The following is a 21,064-nucleotide window of genomic DNA, read 5'->3' on the forward strand; positions in this document are numbered from 1 at the left end:
CATTCGCCGCCTAGTAGCACCTAGTGATGCCCAGTGTCCAAAGTTGGCAATAAATGGGCAGAAACTGATAAACTGCAAAGTGGGGGGAAGAGCTAAAAAGACAACTGACGCTTCAAAAAGCTTGGTTTTTCTCAACATAAGTATCTGAAGAGTTTTAAAAAATTGTGACACTCGGAGAAAGCATTTCTAAAAAAAATTTCACCCTCAAAGTACAGCCAGTATATTCTAGGCACTATACTCAAAAGGTTTAAAGTGAAGTAGGAATACAGTGTACATATTTTGTGTCAGCTATAGACAAAAAAAAAATGTCTTATCTACCCTGAGCATAATTATTTTCTACCCTGAATCTGGCCTACCAAATTAACACATAGAAAGAAACTAGGCTAAAAACTAAAGCACAAAGCTGAGCCAGAAATCACCTGCTGGCAACTATCGGCTTTGCATACCACTTTGTGAACCGAAAGAGATATCCACTTTGATCAGGACAGACTGTCCTCAGAGTCTATTTTAATTTTGCAGATCTGCATGCTGAAGGTTCATAGCTATGAGAAACAAAAGGTAATGAGTTTGAGGAGCAGTGTCGTGAAACAATATTATGAATTGCTGGGAAATTTCGTTTTTCAGGCATTCAACAGAGTGACACTGGGCAGCATACAAAACAAAGTAAAATTTTTCTATAGATCTACCAAGCAATGCTGTATTTGTCTGTCCACGTGGGAATAAGTTGATAGGAATCGCATGCAATGCATACCGTCTAGCACCTATGCATTTGTGGACTTACCTACAGTACTGTACTGAAATGTCTGGATGTGCTCGTAGATCGTTCTGTGGAACCTGATGCCCAACTCCAGAAGCACAGCATCCACATTAGTGCCATCGAGAGAGTCCCTAAGTTTTTCAATGCACTTGGTCACATACTTGACAACCTTTTGAGCAACCTGCAAGAGTGAGACTGTGAGCAGATGTAGGCTAATAATGTACAATGAAATACAACACATAAACTTAGATGTCCAGCAAATGCAGTACGAAGTGCTACTAGGATGGCTGCTGCTCTACTAGTGAGCTTCTTCACATATGACTACCAACCTTATATAGCATCCTTATCATTCATTGAGCCGCCTGAACGGTCATCGATTTTGAAGTTTGCCGAAATTCACTTACCCAGCAAGCAATCTTGTCCTTAGGTTAGATTATACATAAATGATTAGTGATCTCTGAAGACTTCAACATGTGTACCTTCCAAGTAATAATGAAAATATCCCAAGTTTTTCGAAACAACCAGTGCTTTCTTCTCTGTTGTGGTCAATTGCACTTCTGCTTTTGTGAATGTGTAACTGTAGTAGGCAAAAAGAAGTTGCTGATTTCTTGCTTGAATGCAGTCTGGCAGGTACAGAAGTGCTCTGGCTCCCTAATGTGAAACCTCTGTATGAAGTTTGAAAGAAATGGTTGTTGGGAAGGCAAAAGACAAGATAAGAGGAGATAACTTGTACCTGGCATTTGTGGGTAGTGTCACACCCATCTGTCCAACAGAATATGATTCGTTCATGCACACCACATCTTCTGCTCCACATATGCTTGCTATCCTGGAGATATATGCTCCACAGTTGATGGACTGATGCAAGAAATGTGTTCGCGTTTTAACCATAAGCTGTGTTTACACGAATGCGACAGCAGGGCTTTGCATCATCTATGCACATTCTCAGCAGTTCCTTGTTGCCTCTTTAGCCAGTAGTAAGGGTAAACGTCCCTATAAATGATCACCAGTGCCACATCGTGTGCTCAGAATCTATTTGGCATTTGCTTGTTACTGTCTTCACATACCATAATATGGTGGAGAAGTAAAATGATGCGGTGAACAATTAGGCCTTTATAGAGTTCCAAAATGTCAATGCATTGCCAGTGTTAGTGCTGTGGTGCCATTTGCTAACTGGAAGTTAAACCATTTTTGCAGCTTGGCAAGACCTCTGTAGTCCTAGCAGCATAAAAAAAAAGGCAGATCTAAACAATTTGCAAAAAACATACTCAATTTTGCCCTCAGCATAAAATGAGACTAAGTGATGACATATTTTACCAGTTATCCCTTGGTGTAGGGTGAAGAACCAGCAACAAGTGCAAATGCAGATCGAAGTGGGCGGCCTGCACCATATGGGCCTGTCATGTTGCTATGTAATAATTTTTACGGTGGCTATTACCGTTAATGGTGGTAACTGCCCCAGCAATTTGTGTTACGCGATGTGCAAGCACAAAGGTCCTGACATGTCACATATCACTAACATATGTACCAAGTAAGAACAAAACTCTCTAATCCCACAATTCACCAGATAGTTACGCCTCGAACTATATTCCGTGATATTGATTGTGTATGCCTCATACTTTCGGCAGCGCTGCAGACAAGTTGTGAAATGGAGTAGAGTGGTGAATTGCTACACAAAGGACAATATTATCTCTGCTGCATTGTTTTTATTTCCATCCTTGTCAATTGAGTGCACGGTATTGAGTAGTTAAATAAGTCTCGTAACGTTTAGTAGATAATATGGGCATGCAAATATTCGGAAGTTCAAATGGAATTGAATACAGTCGAACCCGGATATAGAAAACTCAAAGGGAATTGCAAAATAACTTGATATATTAATAATTCGATATACGCATAAAATAAAAACTTTATACAAAAATTTTCAAGGGGATTTTACAACTGTTCGTTATACAATATATTTCTGGGTTCAACTGTAGTCTGGGTTCAACTGTAGTCTGCTATTTGATTTATATTCAATGAAAAATCAACTATTTAAAATTAAGGGTGTAGTAGCCATTTCTTTAAATACAGTATTCAACAATAAAACTGAAATTCCTAAGGAAACATGAAGGAATCATTCTATATGCATTTCGAAGTGTAATAATCATGTCTTAAGGATATAAGAATACCAGCCCAGGATATGCCCATTTGCTAACTCCTTTGCTGGGAGGAATGGAACAAGCTCCCTGAAGTGTACTCTCAAGATGAAGGCTTGTTTACACCATGGTTTAATCCCCCTGCTCTAAAACCTTTGCGAAATCCTGGAATAAAGAAAGAAGACAGAACAGAAGCTGTCAAATATTCAAATCTGTCCAAGTACAGTCAACAACTCGGCTTTTCGGACATTCCTGATAATTTAGACACCTTTGCAACACTGCCGCACACTGCCATAGAGCCAATGTATAAGGACATTTGAAATTTTGGATGCTGAAACCCTTCGTTCCCTGATTTTGCAGAGTTTTGCTGTTGCAGCAGGTCCAAAACAGCCCTAATTGAAGCCACCACTGCTACCATTTTGATTAAATTGCAGCTCCAAACCAGTGCTCTTGCATGCCAATCTACAGGCAGCCATAGAAGTTTTGTGCTGTCGTAAGGCTTGGCTTTTTCAATTTGTGGTACCAGGCTTCCTGCAGTTCAGTGTCTTGTTTTTCATTTAAAGGGACACTAAAGGAAAATATTATGTCAATGTGGAGTGTTGAAATACCATTCAAGAAGCCTCACAGTGCTTGTTTCATACCAAGAAAACACTTAGTTTAGGAGAAGGGTCACGTCTGAAGGGTCCACACTCTTCTAGCGCAATTCAAGCAAATTGCCTGCTCACAGCAAGGAGATGCAGCATTGCTAACATCATTATCGCCCTTTACTGCTGTTGGTGAGTAAAATGGCACCCTACAGCCAGCACCACATTTTTTTTTGTAAGACACAATAACATAGCCAGAAACCAAAGTATGGCTGCCTTCGTATGGCTGCCAAAAAGTATGGCTGCCTTCACTTAACTTGTGCTGTCGATGTTAAGATACTGTTGATGTACATGGCATGACAACGTATCATTCGTCACCAACTCCCAAATTAGTCAAAATGAATTGTTTCCTCACACAAATTTCCTTTTTTCAATTGCCCCAAAATTCGGAAAATTCTGCGGCCCCTTTCCCTGAAAGAAAAATATATTGGCAACTGTACTTACTTGCCTAAAAGGTCAAATTTCAAGTACAACAAAATTCTGATATAACGAAGTAAATTTCTGATCTTGCTGACTTCAGTACATCGAGGTTTAACTGTATATATATGTTTTTAGAATCCTATCTTAATGTTTGAGAGGTGAAACCAAGTTGGAAACGCAAGAGTATAAACATTTGATAAAGAATAATCTTAAACTTGTAAAAGACTAAATATAGTTTGTACTAGTGGCTTTTCCAAAGATAAACAATATTATATGTTACAAAATGACACTTAGTACTGAATTACATGAGATGCTTGGCACTAGGAATGCCTATACAGTACAGTTAAAGAAGAAATGAGAAATATGGAAAAAGTAAAAGGGGAAGCCCAACTGAAATAAGCAATAAATTGCAATATGCACAGTGGAAAAAAATTATCGGTTTAAGATTTTAAACCACATACTCTTTTCCACAAAGCCAAGGATGTCCAATTGGCTGGAACGTTAGGGTGGAAATGGCCACACAACCACCATGGAAGAATAGATCACCAACACTATTGATTTGCTGGAACCAACATGAACTCCATCGCTATGTCAAATACATGCTCCAAACTGGCACGCATGGTGTGCCACGTATTTATAGACTGGGAGTGGCATGACGACCAACAACTGGCTTTGCTATTGTATGCCTCGAATTGTGAGGGCATTTCAAGCCTCCAGCTTGGGCGGTGTGGTGCGTGTGCGATGTGGGGGAAGAGAGGAGAAGCGCTCAGCTTGGCATTATTCGGAAAAACAGTTGACAGTTGCTCTACCACAGCCACACGGTCACTGCTTATGCACCGCCATCCTAGTACGATTTCAAAATTTTCATGCCACTTCTGTCAAACTCTTAAAATTATTAACGAAACAGGTCAAGAGATTAAGTTGATTAAATGAAAGGTGGACATCAATAAAGATTAATAGTTCTGCAGGATACATTTAACCTAGCAGTAATTCATTAATATCGCCAGCCCTATTCTCCAAGGTGTTCGACAAAGTTTGCCATAAACTCTTCTTAAAGGGCCACTAAACCACCTCTGATATTTTTTAAACATTTCAAGTAAATATGGGCATCGAATTCACCATGCCATCATGATAAATGATGCCAAACACAACAGTGCTATGGGCCGGGCCGTAGGCACACCCCAAAATAAAAAAACAATCCTGTGTTCTTATCCAGGCCCTTTGGAATCCCCAGCACTCGTTGTTACGTAACCAGGGTTCGTCTGTTGATGTCACCAAGAGCAGACGTTGTCAACTGGCCGAACAAGAACCTACGACTTCTGGTTGGTCTGCTAGCAGCTATGTGCACTCCCTGCTCTTCCTCATCATGTTGCTCACTTGTGCGCACTTGTGAATCGGTAACTATGGCCTGCAATGCAAGTGGCAAATCGCTCGCATTACAACACAAACGTGCTTAGTGGTTTGATTAGCTGTGCGAACAGAGTCCAACAGTGTTTTGCGATATCTAGAAGGCATCTATGCGCGGTGCTTGGCGCCAACTGGAAAAATGAAACGACGCGACACTGCCTGCCTGCAATCACTTAGTACAGTACCCCTATTATGGCCCTCAGTCTAAGCCTGCACAATTAACATTTGTTTGCCGAAATTAACATTTGCTTGCCTTACGACCTTGTTACATGTCATGCAAGTTTCTACGGTTAAGACATGAAAGTGTTGAGCCATCTAACCTTGGTTGTCTCGATGACATCCTCTACTTCTGGCTTGAAGTCTGTTTTCTTCTGTTCAGTTTGGAGGATGCAGTGTACCCAGCCAATAATGACTGCCAGTGACCGCGCTTGCACGCACATGCACTTGCATTGATGATACCATTGGGGCGAAACAGGTTAACAGACAATGGGCCAAAACAGCAGAACGTACCAACCCATATCGTCACCACGATATGGGGAAGGTGGCAACGGTGACTGTTCATCTCCAGCAAAGGGTTCTTCGGCACAGTGTGCCACTGTACAGATCTATTATATTGATGAGCCTTTCTAGACGTGCGCACGACACATGGTCCATAGCAACATGCTTTGGAGGGGGCGGCACGCACATGCACGGCAGCAGCAGCAGATGGCCAAGAAGCACTGAATCACGGTAACCGGAAGAGGACAGTGTTTTGAAAAGCGCATTGACGATGACGTATGTCGTGTGACATTTGGAAAAGCAGTCGATAAGGAGAAGGCCAACAGCAAATGGTGAGTAGCTAAGAAAGGAGTGAAACGAGTGAGGGCCGCGTTTTGATCATCAAATGCATGCAACTCCACTATTACAGGACCATTTCGAAAAATTCTTGCAGCTATGTGTTCGATGCAGACTTGTGTACAACTGCGACACCACAACTACATTTCAACCTCTGGGTGGTTTAGGGGAGCCCTTTAACATTGGTCATAAATGGACTTGGGTTGAATGTTTTCTTCTTAATCGCTCCAAGTTTGTCGCAGCTAACAACACTAATTCCCGCCCTAGCGTTGTACATTCTGTTATATCACATGTTCAGTGCTTGGTTTTCATTTTTCCAATTTATATAAACAAATTACTTTCTTCGGTTCTATTTGCTAGGCTTGTGCAAATATCAATAATTTGGTCTGAAGTGAAGTTGAAGTGAATAGTAATTAGTGCCTAATAATTTTGAAGTGAATAGTCTGTATAGTTGAGATTTGCATAAAACCTTGATATAAGAGCCAGATGTTGAGAAATCTAAAAAAAAGTCTATTCTTTACTTGCAAAAAAAGAAAAAGCAGGTTCATCTCTGAAGTCAGTTTATTTTCGAAGTGCCATTATTCAGATATTTTCATGCAAGAATGCAAATTCAACATTTCTTCCAACTCCACTAGCACAGAAAACTTGTTTACAGGCTTTTTCTCGCTGTTGTGCTTCAGTCTACCTACAATTTTGTGGTGGTCGAGGCCACGGGAACACTTCACGTTCGCCCAACAAGCATCATTATGATGCTGTGAAGTGTAACCTTGACTGTGCAATGTCTGCAGTTTAATCTGTGCTGCAGAAATTCAACTTGATGCTTTACGTGTACACGTGAGCTTAACCCGTTCTGTTCTGTAAGCGCACAGATCAACTTGGTAGGCCCACTCAACTCTATTATGGTCCTCAGTCTAGTCTGCATGATTAACATTTGTTTGCCTTACGGGCTTGTTACATGTCATGCAAGTTTTTACTGTTAAGACATGAAAGTGTTGAGCCATCTAACCTTGGTTGTCTCGATGACATCCTCCACTTCTGGCTTGAAGTCTGTTTTCTTCTGTTCAGTTTGGAGGATGCAACGCACCCAGCCAATAATGGCTGCCAGTGAACGATCCAAACCAGTGTCCATTTTGATCTCCATTTGTTCTGTCAGCTCTCGCTTCTTCTGCAGGCACACACTATGTTCTGGAGTAGACCTGTTTTAAATGAAAGTGTTTGTCAATAAACCTTTGCACAATTCAGAGCCCACTGTAGCTGCACTCAACTATAGTGGACAGCTGGAACAGCTGCAATGTTCCAAGTGCAGGGAAAGCTCAATCTGGTTGAAACGTGGACATCAAATTATGCTGCATAGTTTTAACAACACACACACAAAGTCCTGCCTCCTTTGTGTGTGTATGTGTTAATTTGTGCTCTTGTTCTAATAGCTATGCATCACCAACTAACCCAACAAGTACTCACACAGAGAAAGCACAATCACACATGCAGGATCACACATAATTAATCCTGTGTGAGTGATCATGTTTTCTTTGTGTCGTGTTAGAACTATGCAGCACAACTTTGCATCCATGATCAAGAACCAGCTAGCCTAAATGTCACTGTTTACACAATGCATTGGCGGGCTAGTTGGTGCGAATCCATAATTACTTTGTTTAGCACAAAACAATGGACACAAAAAAGACGGACAAAAAGAAAACAAAGTAATTATGGAGTCACTGTTTACCTGTAACATACACCGAATAAGGTACTCTGTGTTTCATATTGTCACTGAGACTCAAACACACATACCGGCAGACAACAAGCTAAGTTGGCCACTTTAGGGCATTGCATTTACGATTGCATATGCCAAAATAATGCATTCAAATCTCAAGCACTAAAAAAATAATGACGTTTCATATCTGCTGAATGTATAGTCAGCTTAATTTGATAAAAGCTATATCAAATAATTACCCATGTGTGCTTGGGGAACTCTCAAAATAAGCTTTTGATCTGAGCGTTAACTAGCAGTGTGCGGACAGGTGGCAGGTTACTTTTCTTTCCTGCTTTTTGGCATTAACAATTCACGCCAGTCATCCGCCAAATGTCTGAAACATCCGTCAATTTCCTAAGTACACTGCACGCCAAACAGTCAACTTTTGCTTTATATCACAAATATTTTGAGAGTTGAGGCATGGAGTTCATGTTTGAAGACAAATTGAAAACTCACCAAAAATATAACATTTCTAAACTGTTCTGCTTCTGCTCTCAATGATAGTGGAGGCACATAAAGCATATAAGTGATCAATGTTGCTGATTTCACTGGTACCTATATGCTGTGCATTACAAAGGGTTGTACCACTTTTGATGCCACGTCTACTGAGTTTTGCAGAAATAGCAGCATCAGGCACACATGACTTTCCTAACAGAACCACTGGCTCATTTTCCCTTAAATTTCGCACAGAGGTAGCATATTGCAGTGGGCTAACTTTAATACCACAATTGCAAGCACTGACTCTGGCAAATCCATTCTGCAGAAGGCCCCAATGTGGAAGAACGTTCATGAAAGAGAAAATTGTCACTGTACCACAAAGCTACAATGGATACTGGTTTCTCAGAAAGAAAGCTTCACACTTAAAGAAAATTTTGTACTTTTCCGGGTAGTGAACATGGGACCAATTATCCAGAAAGAGGGACCACCCCAGAAAGGTGTTGGTCCCGAGTTCGATTCCCTGACCAAGACAAATTTTCCTTCATTTGCAAAACTCTTTCTCAGAAACCTGTACGGGCTTACTTTGTAGCTTTGTGCTATATTCATGCAGGTTACAACTATTCCTTTCACCTGCGAGCATTACTTGCCTGCTTCATTCACAGTAAAGTCAAAGTGCATACTGTCTGTGGCAATGACCCTAAAAAATTATTTTGCTGCAACAGAACAGTGGTGTCATCTGTCGCTGCTATGGTGAAATGTGCTTTTCACTGTAGCAGTAACAAATGGCACCATTGTCCCATTGCAGCAAAATAAAAAATATTTTTGTCACGCACAGCAGACAACCTAGATTTTAGCTTCATTTTTAAAGAAACATGCAAGTATTGCTTGCAAATGTGGTATTAAACTGAGTGCATTAGCGCAAGCTCTTGGGCCAGTTGGTGCATGATGAACTTGAAAAAGGGGGTACCAGCGAAACAAAAAGGACGCGCACACAAGGACGGACGCTGGTACCCAGCGTCCGTCCTTGTGCAAAAATGCAAAACACCCGTGTACTTAGATTTAGGTGCACGTTAAAGTTAAAGAACACCAGGTGGTCGAAATTTCTGGCGTCCCCCACTATGGCATGCCTCATACTCAGAAAGTGATTTTGGCACATAAAATCTCATAATTTAATAATAAGAATATACCATTTTCTTTTCCCCAATATTAGCCTCTACTCACTGGCTGAGCTTTAATACTGTTTATGCTGCACTAAGCTCCAGTGATCTGACAAACACAGTGACAAGACAGCAGGAGTGTTATGACAGTAAATCAACATGACAATATAAATATAACAGTTTCAATGAAAAATTCCTGCTGGCTTTTAGTCCAGCTGTAGAAAAGTTGTATGCTGCTGTTCTCTAGAGAGCCATATTTTTCAGCATTCATCAAGTCCTCCATTTCCCCTTTTTTTTATCTGGTAGGTTTTCAAATAAAGTACTAGTGACGTCTACTAGCACATGGTTCATCACACCACAGGAGTATGGCCAGGCACTATTGTGACAAACCAACTGATAGCCAGGTCAGCTGCATATCCAAAATTGTCGCTTCAAAAAAGCCCACAAGCACCATTTCAGCCACTTCAGCATGTGGAATGCTGCTACTTCCATATATGACTGCGCTCCTCTACGTGCTCTGAATGAAGCAAAAGCATTCAAAACACACATTCGGAATGACATTCGAACACACATTCGAACGACATTCGGAGCGAGTGCTCACCGTCAGAACACGACACTTGGACCTGCCATTGGGATTTACTATAAAATTGCCTCTTCGACAGTAATGTCATGTTATACTTAGTAGGATGCATCAGCTTGGTACAAACTTAAATTTTCCTAATTGAACATATGTCAAATTCAGAAATTCTCACATTACGAAACAGCAAAACACATTCATATTTGCCATATTTGAAAGAAAATTATGCTGCTTCAACAAATGCATGTTTTAGAATATACATGAAGCGAAGTGTTAGTCAAGCGGTGTGTGCGAAATCCTATACAACGGTGATGCATAAAATTGTGTTTACTTTCAACCTATGCAGCATGCAACCTCATGCAATGTTTATGTTTATCTACCACAATGGGCATAACTTTAATCTCATTCAATATTTAAGTTTATGCACTAGGCCACTTATAACTTATGCTGAAGTTCAAAGTATCGTATGAACTGATTTAGCAAACAATTCATAGTCTATCCTGCGATGCCACTTTCATGTGAATACAAACTGCTTTCTTATTAGGATGGAGCTGTTAGTACAAAAGCTTTCCACACAGCTAATAACATTCAAATCAATGGTGACTGCATGTGCTTCTTGCCAGTAATACAAGTAGCTGCACATTGCGAAGAACTTAGCAAGATGTGGAACAGTGAATTACTGACCCTCAAAATTTTTTTTTCTTTTGAATGCAGTGTCGACAGACAAAGTGATAGAATTGGTAAGAATTAAATTGGTAATGGGGAATATAAGGCAAGGAGAGAATATATGAGTAACTACCTCTGCCATGACATGTGCCACTGTGCTTTACCAATTCCACACTTCAACATTCATACCGTATTTACTCGCATAATGATCGCACTTTTTTTGTCAGAAAAATTGAAGCAAATTCAGGGGTGCGATCATTACGCGGGTTAAATTTCCCGGGGAAAAAAAAAATTTTTTTTTCGTCCGCGTTTGCTGCGGGATGCGAGATTGCGGGTGCGGGACACCAAAACAAAAATGGCGGCAAGCGGAGCGAGCCGAACGCGCCGAACGCGATTTTTTTTTTCTTCTCGTGAGTACATTACGTGCATTGAAACAGTTTCTTCCGTATTAGTGATGAATAATATCGTTAATATCGGCAAGTTTGCGGCAATAACGTAGCCATGTCCACTTTGAGGGGACAGAAATAGGTGGGCGCACTTAGCTGCCAGTGACAGAAACACATGACGGGCATGCTGCGGAAACTGCGGCATCTGTCTTCACTACTTTCCGCTAAGGGTGGGCGAATATCTTAGCCGTTACAAGCGTCGGCGTATGAATAGGGTACACTTTTAACGTATCAGAGTAAACGTGGCTACTATCATTGCCGCGCGCGATTTGTTGCGTGCTCACGAGTGCAAAAGCAGATAAAAAGAATCGAAATGCGCCTTTATTGTTTTTGTTGACATCAGCCATTATAAAGCCAACCCATAATAAAGGCAAGTTTGGTTGTACCTCATTTTGTCATGGAAGTGCGGAAAGTGATGAGAGTAATGAAATGAGGCATCTACTTAAGAATGTTTAGTGCGTGCAGGCCGCTTGGCTTGTCTTGAAGAGTCGTTCGCGTAGCGATCGACAGGTGGTAAGCGCGATCATTATTCGCTAGACTTAGCACACGACATATCGCTGCGGCAAGTTCGGGGTGCGATCATTACGCGGGAAATAAAAAAAATCGAATTTTGACGACAAATTTTAGGGGTGCGATCATTACGCGAGTGCGATCATTATGCGAGTAAATACGGTAACTTCATTAGTAAGTGGCCTGCCCAAAATGATTGAAAAATATTATGCAGGTCCAACGCACATGTTGCAACTTATGTGAGGCAGCCTTAGTCAAGCAGTATGTATTAAATCCTCGGCAACTAATAGCAATGCATACAATTGTGTCTGCTTTCATTTTATTCACATGTGTGCTTGTGCAGCATCACGCAATTTTTATGTTTATACATTACACCATTTGCAAGCTAAACCGAAATGCAAATGTCAGATCAGGGGAGCCAGCATACAGCATACAGAATCGTTATTGTGTGGCCCAGTTTATGCGAGTGCTGCAAAGCTTGTAATTTCTCATGCTGCTATATGGGCCAATTACTGTATAATGGTCCCGTCGCATATGCTTCTTTCAAACGGAGGGAAAGCATGAAGAGAAAGCATGGGTGACATGTCTGCATGGGGAGAAAGGCACCTTAGTTAGCTGCGCCATGCAAGAGCTACTGAAGACATGCTCTTGCTCAGAACAAAAAGGAGGCCATTTCAAGCTGAATGGGAAGCGCGTGAGGAGACAGGCGTAAGGAGAAAAGTAGAGGGCCTGGTTGCAGCCTCACACTGCTGCAAGATATTCCTGGGCTTCCCAAATCTCACGTTGACATTCTCAGCCACTACCACCCCGCTGTTTATGGGCCTTTGTTGCCAAACAAGGAGGCATATTCATGAAATTGGGGCAACACGATACAGGACCACCCACACTTCCAGTGCTGCTGTTTGGTGTGTTTCTGGTTTTTAAGAAACGCCTTTAGAAAATGCAGACATTTTTATGGCTGCTTACCCAGCTGCGACTAATGTGTGCTTTCTTAGCGATCGCCATCAAGCGACAATTACTGTATTCAGGGATTTCAAGCGACCCATCAAGTTTTTAATGGTGCAATGAAAAGCTCACCCTTGGTAATGTTTACACCTGCAGTGGTCACTTCCAAAAGCATGTGGATATTCTATAAGCAGAGGTTTACCTGCCGTGGTTGCTCAGTGGCTATGGTGTTGGGCTGCTGAGCACGAGGTCGCGGGATCGTATCCCGGCCACAGCGGCCGCATTGCGATGAGGGCAAAATGCGAAAAAACCCATGTTCTTAGATTTAGGCACACGTTAAATAACCCCAGGTGGTCGAAATTTCCCGAGTCCTCTACTATGGCGTGCCTGATAATCAGAAAGTGGTTTTGGTATGTAAAACCCCACAATTTAATTTAATTAAGCAGTTTTCAATCTGAGCAGCTCTAAAAGAGAGAGGGTCCCTCTTCCAGCAATAGCGAAAAGTAAGAGCGATGCCGATAGCCTGCCACACAAATTGTGAAAGGCACCTATCGTTCCGCTTTCACAGGAGTGAGTGCAACTGTGCTCAATCATCTATATTTTGTCCTTTTCAACCACTTTAGAAAATAAAAAGCTGGTATAAAAAGTTTGCGTTGTACAGACCTTTCTTATACTTGTACCACATTTATCCCCAAATATATGCCTAGGTGATGGCTGGCTGGCCCCAGACATTGTTATTCTGTTTATAAACGAGCCAGCCAACTCATCAAAAATGAAGGCAGAGGCATCACCAGTTTTCTACTCACTACAAGCAAAAGCTTATCTGCACATTGTATCTTAGAAAAATATTATAAAGAGAAAAAGTGTACTGCATTTCTATCCTTGGAAGTGGGTGAACGTCTTTCTTGGTAATGCATTAAACTGCCTTCATTCAGCGTCCTACTTTTCATCTGTTGATTTGAAATTGGGGTACTGGTGAATCTCAATGCACCCGGTGGACAAAGAAAAAAACTGCCTTTATTACCCTGCATTTCCACCAAAACTGTAATGTCACGAAAGGACCGGGGTTTATTTAAAAGGAATATTTAGCTCATTTGATAATGGTTTTCAAACTGACTGCATTCATCTTGATTTTCAGAAGGCATTTGACAGTTTATCACGCTTTTCTCTTTTATGAACTGTCCAGTCTCAGTTTACCTCGAAATATTCTTCTATGGCTGCAAAATTATTTAACTGATCGTTCACAGAAACTAATCATAAATGGAGCTGAATCTACTACCGCTCTTGTGTCATCTGGAGTACCATAAGGCTCTGTTTTAGGGCCTCTTCTTTTTGTAAGTTATATTAATGATATTGGTTACGGAATAACAAAAATCGGGCTGTACGCTGATGACTGTATACAGGAAAATTAAAAGTGAGTCAGACCAATTAGCTTTACAGTTAGGTCTCCATAGTATATCCCGTTGGTGCCAAAACTGTCTTGTCTCTAAATGTTACAAATGTTGCTATATCCACTTCACCAGAAAGCATAACCCCATGAAATTAGATTATCACATTAATGGTCAGCCCCTCGCCAAAGTTAACAAAGCTAAATACCTAGGAGTTACCTTTTCTTCGGATTTGTCATGGAATCGTCACATTCAATGTATAACTCAGATGGCAGGTCGCATTCTTAACTTCATTAAAAGAAATTTCAAGCATGCCCCGCAAAACGTTAGGCAAAGACTATATGTAACCAATGTCCAGCCTATCCTTGAATATGCCTGCGTTGTGTGAGACCCCCACACACAGCTTCTCATTAACAGCTTAGAAGCTACCCAGAACCACGCTACTCGCTTTGTAACTAGTTGTTACCAATTTCCTAGCAGCTTCTCTGGTATCAGCATCTCTAAATTAACTGGGTGGACCTTTCCTTGTGCCGTGAATGATTTCGCCTCGTATTTTTGCGGGACGTAATGTACAATGAAACACCATTAGTTAAATGTAGATATTTACAGGCACTGAGTTACGTGTCTGAGCGACGAGATCACAGCTTAATATTAGTGAAATTTTTGCCCGCACGGCTGTTTACAAGAACTCATTTTTTCCGTGCACTATCAGTGAGTGGAACCGGCTGCATCCTAACATTGTTGAAACTTCTGCTGATCATGCAAGGCTTTCTGATATGCTTAGTCAGTATGTGTAGCTTGTTCATCTTTTTTTTTGTTGTGATTGATTGACCGTGTTTGTTGCTTTTATTTATTTATTACTTTGGTGCAATGAAGTGTTTGCCTATCTTGCCACACCCTTTACTGTAATGCCAATAAGGACACTGTGTTTTATGCCTGTATTTATTCAATTTACAACATTGGTGCTGTCAAGTGTTCCTTTAGACCCCCTTCTGTAATGCCCACTGGGGCGATATGTAGGTAGTTGAATAAATAAATAAATCAATCAATATGAGCCTGAGACTGAGTGAAAACATCCTTCTCCTCTTCCTTGTGTTCTCTGCCCACACTTCTTCCACTCATGTGCTACATTTACCGTAATATTATACATGGGAAACTGTGTGGAATAACTTGCTACAAGGTTTGTCGTCACATAACAACAGACACAGCTGAGGCATTAAACTGGGTCTTTGTGTATAAAATTACCAAAAATCTTGATTGTGATTCCAGTAACCCTGTGTACAAAATTAGGTGCAAGGTGTGTAAGCAGGAATATATCGGACAAGCAGAGACCCATTTTCACCTGCTGCTCAACAATCACCACGTGCATGTGAGGTCTCCTGAATTTACCCTTCTCCAGACGTGTACGACTGCCCGATCACTCCTTTAAACACATGAGTGTCGTGCTCTTGCAGTCTGGCTTCCAGCACGCTTCCAGCACACAGTCTGGCTTCCAGCACACTTATGCACACGAGCAGAGAGCATCTTTCTTTCATCTATAAATTTGGAATGTATGCTAAAGGAATCAATGAGAATCTGAGAATCCAAGGCGACTGATGTGCCTCCGGAATATACAGTGAGAGGGGAGCGTGGATATATGCTCTCTACTCGAAAATTGAGATGATGGCCGCTATTTCCTCTGCACATGCTTCAAGGGGCGAGCTGAAAACTAATAAATCCAGCTTCGGTTACCCTGCCACTGAAGTAGTCATTCTGAGAGACTTATTACCCATTCTAGGAATCCGCATGAGCTACTGTGGGGTTAGTTGTCCGGTAAACATTCAAGAACTGCACACATATGGAGGCTCCCGAACTTGGCTCCCTAAAGCTGTAAGCCCAAGGACGTACTCCCTTTGCAACTTCCAGTTTTTCTTTTTTTTTTGCCTTCTGTTTCTTTGTTTTGTTTCTTTTACTTTTTCCCTTTTTTTCTTTCTTTTTATTTTCTTCCACACCTTGGCTGGATCTCAGGGATCACCGGAAGGGGCTCTGCCTTCTATGTGTTATGTGTGTACTGTGACACTGTGTTACTTTCCACAAGTTGCCGTCTTTATGTCTCCCTTCCGGGCTCTTTCTCTATTGTGCCCTCTATCGCCCTATTCAGCCTTGCCTTCTCTCTCGCTACAATGGTGTCACTTGCACTGGTGCTCCACAGTGACTGTTTTCTCCTTCCCTGCATTGTGTCAACGAGAACCTAGCTACCACTACTCTCCACCCACCTGCCCTTCCCCGACTTATGTCTTCTCCTTGTTCATTTTTTCCGTGGCCTCCTTACCCTATATACATACATGGGACTCTGCCTTCTTCTTGCCCTGCATCGTTGCCAATATGAGTACTCTTGTTTTTTTTTTAAAATAAACTGCAGAGCAGCTGGCTCCTGGAAAACGCATCCGTTGGGGTTGGCTCACAAGCAGGGGAGAGACATTTGGTCTTCTTTGTTCTATTGGGCTCGACCCACTCTTGCCCTCAACCCGCTACCTTCATGTGGCATTATCCTTTCTTCTGAACAAAAGCATTGTCTCAATGCTGTAAGATAGGCACAAGCAACAACAACAAAAAAATAATAATGTGGACAAAGCGAAAGCTTTGTCCGCATTATTTTTTGTTGTAATGTTTTGTTTACATTATTTTTTTGTTCATAAACGTGCCGCTGGCACAGTCAATGAACAGAGGCAAGCTCACAAAGATAAATGAAAGGCAGAAACAAAGAAGGGTGAATGAGAGAAAAAAAAGAATTACTAACACAAAGTGTACAGCTTCACGCGCACAACATGAACTATGTCTGAGCTCGGTTGTCTTTATGTCTGGGTCCATGTCTGCGATGTTATGTCTGGGACCACTTCGTAGTTAACTTCACTGACGTGGCGCAGTACTTTATACGGACCAAAATACTGGCTAAGCAACTTTTCACAGAGGTCACGGTAGGTGAACAGGGGTCCACACCCAAACTTGGTCTCCGGGGCTGTAGGACACGTCCCTTTGGCAGATGTTGTAGCGTTGTGCATCTGTCTGCCGCCACTGGCCAATGTGCAGCCATATGAGCTGCCGAGCTTCCTCGACATGCACAGCAAATTCATCGGCACTCGGTTGTCAAGTGGTCGAAGTCTTGACATGGCAGCATAGCATCTAGCATCGCCTAGACTTCATGACTGCAGAGAGCGCGAAATGGTGTGTATTGCATCGTCTCTTGCAGGGCGGTGTCATACGCGAAGGTCACATAAGGCAAGATTCGATCCAATGTCTTGTATGGAATGTCCATGACCATGGAGATCATGTCTGTGATTGTCTTATTCAGTCGCTCAGTTAGTCCATTGGTCTGTGGATGATACACAGTCATCGTTCGATGCCTGGTGTTACTTAATTAAAAACTTCATCCATAAACTGGGCTGTGAATGCTGTCCCTCTGTCTGTTATGACAGTGGAGAGAGCACCGTGACACAGTACGATGTGGCGCGTGAAGAATTGAGCTACCTCTGAAGCCATGGCTCGTGGGATTGTCTGCGTCTCAGTGTAGCATGTTAAATAATCAGTCGCGACAATCATGCATTTGTTGCTGTTGACAGTGTGGGGATCGAGGTGCCTTCCCGCGCATCGATCCCCAGCTTGCGCGTTCTGCTTAGCTCGATCTCCAGGAACTGCCGCCGTAAACAACATGGTGGATGCGGCTAGCGCTGGAGCTAATCTCCCGCGCAAACCGGGCTTCTTTCTCCCTCCTGGGGTCGAATAATTGTGTGACCAAGTGTCACCAGACACGTCCTGACTGGCCTCCTGAGTGGTGGCCTTCGGGCGCCCTCTCCATCCGCGCTCTCTTCCGATAAGCGCTTCATTGCCGCGGCAGGTGCTCATAGGCCTGCAACGAGTTCGTGACATGGGACCTTTGCTCCCACAACTCCTCGTTCTTGCATTTGGTGGACTGCTTACCGGTTAGTCCTAGTGCAGCAGGCACACATACTCGATTAATCTTGCGATGAGCCTTTGCCCGTAAGCACCGTGACTTTCACACTGTGCTGTATCTTGGGTGAATAAACCCACGTTTGCAGGCGATCTGACTTTGGAGCCTTCTCTGCACCGTGTCGGAGAGTCGACTAACACTGCCGTAGCACTTTTGTGCGTTGCGGAGTGGAGGAGCGTTGCACCCTTTCCTGACCGTCGCTCGGTGAGCCTTGTGAGTAAGGTGAGCCTTGTGCAAACCCTTCTCCACAGCAGAAAGAGGAAGCAGTACGAGAATGTCTGTGCCGACTTGGTCGAAAGGCATTTGAGTTGCTTCAATTGGCTGAAGGAAGCCAGCCGGCTTAGTGGGCAGTGTCTTTCGGCGCTGGCATACACGACAGCCTTTAACGTATTGTTTGACATTTGCCGAAAGCCCAGGCCTATAGTACATCTCGTTTGCTCTAGTGAGTGTTTGTGAGAAGCCTAAATGGCCACACGTGAGGTCGTCATGACAAGCGAAGAGGACGTCATCTCACATATCTCTTGGAACCACCAGTAGGTAAGCACGGCTGTTCGAACGGGCATTCTTCTTATACTACACATTGTCTCCTAGACAGAAGGATGTCAATGAGTGGGACAGATGGCATTGTATGGTTGTGTCGCGGTCCTCGGTCGAATCTCAGCATTGTCACGCTGCTGTTTGATCAAGTCCAATGAACCAATTGCACCCAGGAAGTCGTCACCGTCCTCTGTTTCCCGATTGACAGGATCAATGGGTGCACGGGACAGTGTATCAGCATCTTCATGCTTACGGCCAGACTTATAACCGATAGCGACGTCAAATTCCTGTAGCCATATGCACCACTGTGCAAGTCCTCCTGAAGGGTTGTGCATGCTTGCCAACCAACAGAGGGCATGGTGGTTCGTCACTACTTTGAAGGGACGACCATAGACCTAAGCGTGAAATTTGATAATTGCCCACATGACTGCGATGCACTTTCTCCATAGTCGAATAATTCACTTCAGCACGGGGGCAGTGAGCGACTGGCATAGGCTATAACTCTTTCCACTCCATCTTGATGCTGGACAAGCACTGCGCTAAGGCCAATGCTACTGGCGTTGGTATGCACCCCTGTGTAGGCATCATCGTCAAAATGTGCAAGAACAGCTGCTGACTGTAGACGCTGTCGTAATTCAGCAAAAGCTGCCTGTTGTTCATTAGGCCGGACAAATGGCGTGTCGTCCCTTGTAAAGCGAGTCAGAGGCTCCACTTTCTTCGAAAAGCTCTTAATAAACTGGTGATAGTAGGTGCACAAACCCAGGAAGAGCCAGATGGCCTTCTTATCGGCAGGAGCTGGAAATGCGGCCACAACGGCAAGCTTGTCTGGATCGGGTTGGACCCCTTTGGCGCTTACTACATGCCCGAGGGACTTGAGCTCTTCACAACCGAAGTGGCACTTTCCTGGCTTATGTGTGAGGTCTGCCAATTGGATGGCTTCTAGCACACTCCGCAGGTGATGAAGATGCTACTTTAAAGTTTCAGAAAATACAACCACATCATCAAGGTACATAACACGAGTCTGCCACTTCAGTCCAATGAGAACAGTCCATCATTCACTGGAAAGTAGCCGGGGCTGAACACAAGCCACAAGGGAGGACACGAAATTCGTAGAGACCACCTGGAGTCACAAAGGCTGTTTTCTCACGGTCTCGTTTGTCTACCTCGATTAACCAGTAGCCACTATTTAAATAGAGAAAAGAAAAATAGTTGGCATGCCATAGATTATCTAACAAGTCGTCAATACAAGGCAGTGGGTACACATCCTTTTTAGTCACATTGCTAAGCTTCTGGCAGTCGACACAGAAGAGGAGTGCTCCATCTTTCTTTTTGACAAGAATGACGGGAGGGGACCATGAGCTGTTGCAAGGTTCAATGACGCCATCATCAAGCATCTCTCGGACCTGCGCACATATGGCTTCGTGTTTTTTCGCTGACATGCAGTAAGGCTGCTGGTGTATCGGGCATGCATCCTCGAATGTGATGATCCTGTATCTATGATGCGAGTCTGGCATACCTTTGAAGAACTCGCGAAGCAGGCCTGGAATTCATGCAAGAGCTTGTGCAGTGCTGTCTGGCTATCAGTTGACAGTTCAGAATTGATGTCGATACGGCCCAGAGACATTTTTGCTGTCTCCACTATTTCCAATGTGAAACAGTAGTTAATGTTTGCTACTTCATCTGCAAACGCTATCGAAGTGCCACGGAAAAAGTGTCGATGTTAATTGCTAAAGTTGGTAATAAGCAATTGTGATTGGCCATCTTGAAGCTGTATAATACTTCTAGCCACACAAACACCTAGCTTCAGGAGCTGTTCCAAGTTAGTTTCAGCCACTGCTTTGCCATCACATAAGCCACATTATGTGATGTCTTCAGTATGTGATTCAACTTCTGAGGGGACATGCGTCTATCATCGATGTAGTAGACCGGTTTCGCCGAACGATGGGCAACTGGAGCGACATGAACAAAGGGCAGCGGCATGTACCCAGCTTCGCAGTACGATATCGGCTGCACTGACTGAAGTGACACTGTAGGAGGAGCACGAATGAACAGTGGTGGAGAGGAAGCAGGGTGCCTTAAGGCTTCCGCGTAGGTTGCACAGCAGTATTCAGTAGGTCTGTAGTGTCATTGCACCAACAGTGTTTTGGCAAAAGCTATATAAGCATGCATGCTGTGGAATAAAGAGCACTCCTTCGTTGGCTCCAGTGTGCGTTTGCCTTGCTATATCATCTGGTGACAAGGATGGGATCGCGTCTGTGAGCAGCGCCTGTCTGGCTACCATTGGATCCGAGAGAAGTGGGTCACACAAACTTGGCAGAGTGACTGAACATGAAGTTTTGGGAATTCGATTCCTACGTCGAAGGCGGTGACGAAGACTTCAACTCGTATGTAGAGCATCTCGGCCATTACTGGAAAGTCACGCAAATTGACGACGGCAACTTGAAGAAATCTGCTTTCATCACTGCCGT

The 21,064-nt window shown here is 43.0% G+C and overlaps 1 protein-coding gene across 1 annotated transcript in view; it reads right to left on the bottom strand.

Annotated features, from left to right (window-relative positions):
- Positions 1-21,064, bottom strand: part of Sec10 (Exocyst complex component Sec10) — a 196,718-nt gene that overhangs the window by 31,312 nt on the left and 144,342 nt on the right. The window contains exons 13-14 of the mRNA XM_070527533.1: positions 7,201-7,390; positions 782-938 (exon numbers count right to left, since the gene is read on the bottom strand). Coding sequence (XP_070383634.1) covers positions 782-938; positions 7,201-7,390 — 347 coding nt within the window. The remainder of the gene's footprint in view (positions 1-781; positions 939-7,200; positions 7,391-21,064) is intronic.

Source organism: Dermacentor albipictus, chromosome 10 (assembly GCF_038994185.2).
Source record: "Dermacentor albipictus isolate Rhodes 1998 colony chromosome 10, USDA_Dalb.pri_finalv2, whole genome shotgun sequence".
NCBI classification, from domain to species: Eukaryota; Metazoa; Arthropoda; class Arachnida; order Ixodida; family Ixodidae; genus Dermacentor; species Dermacentor albipictus.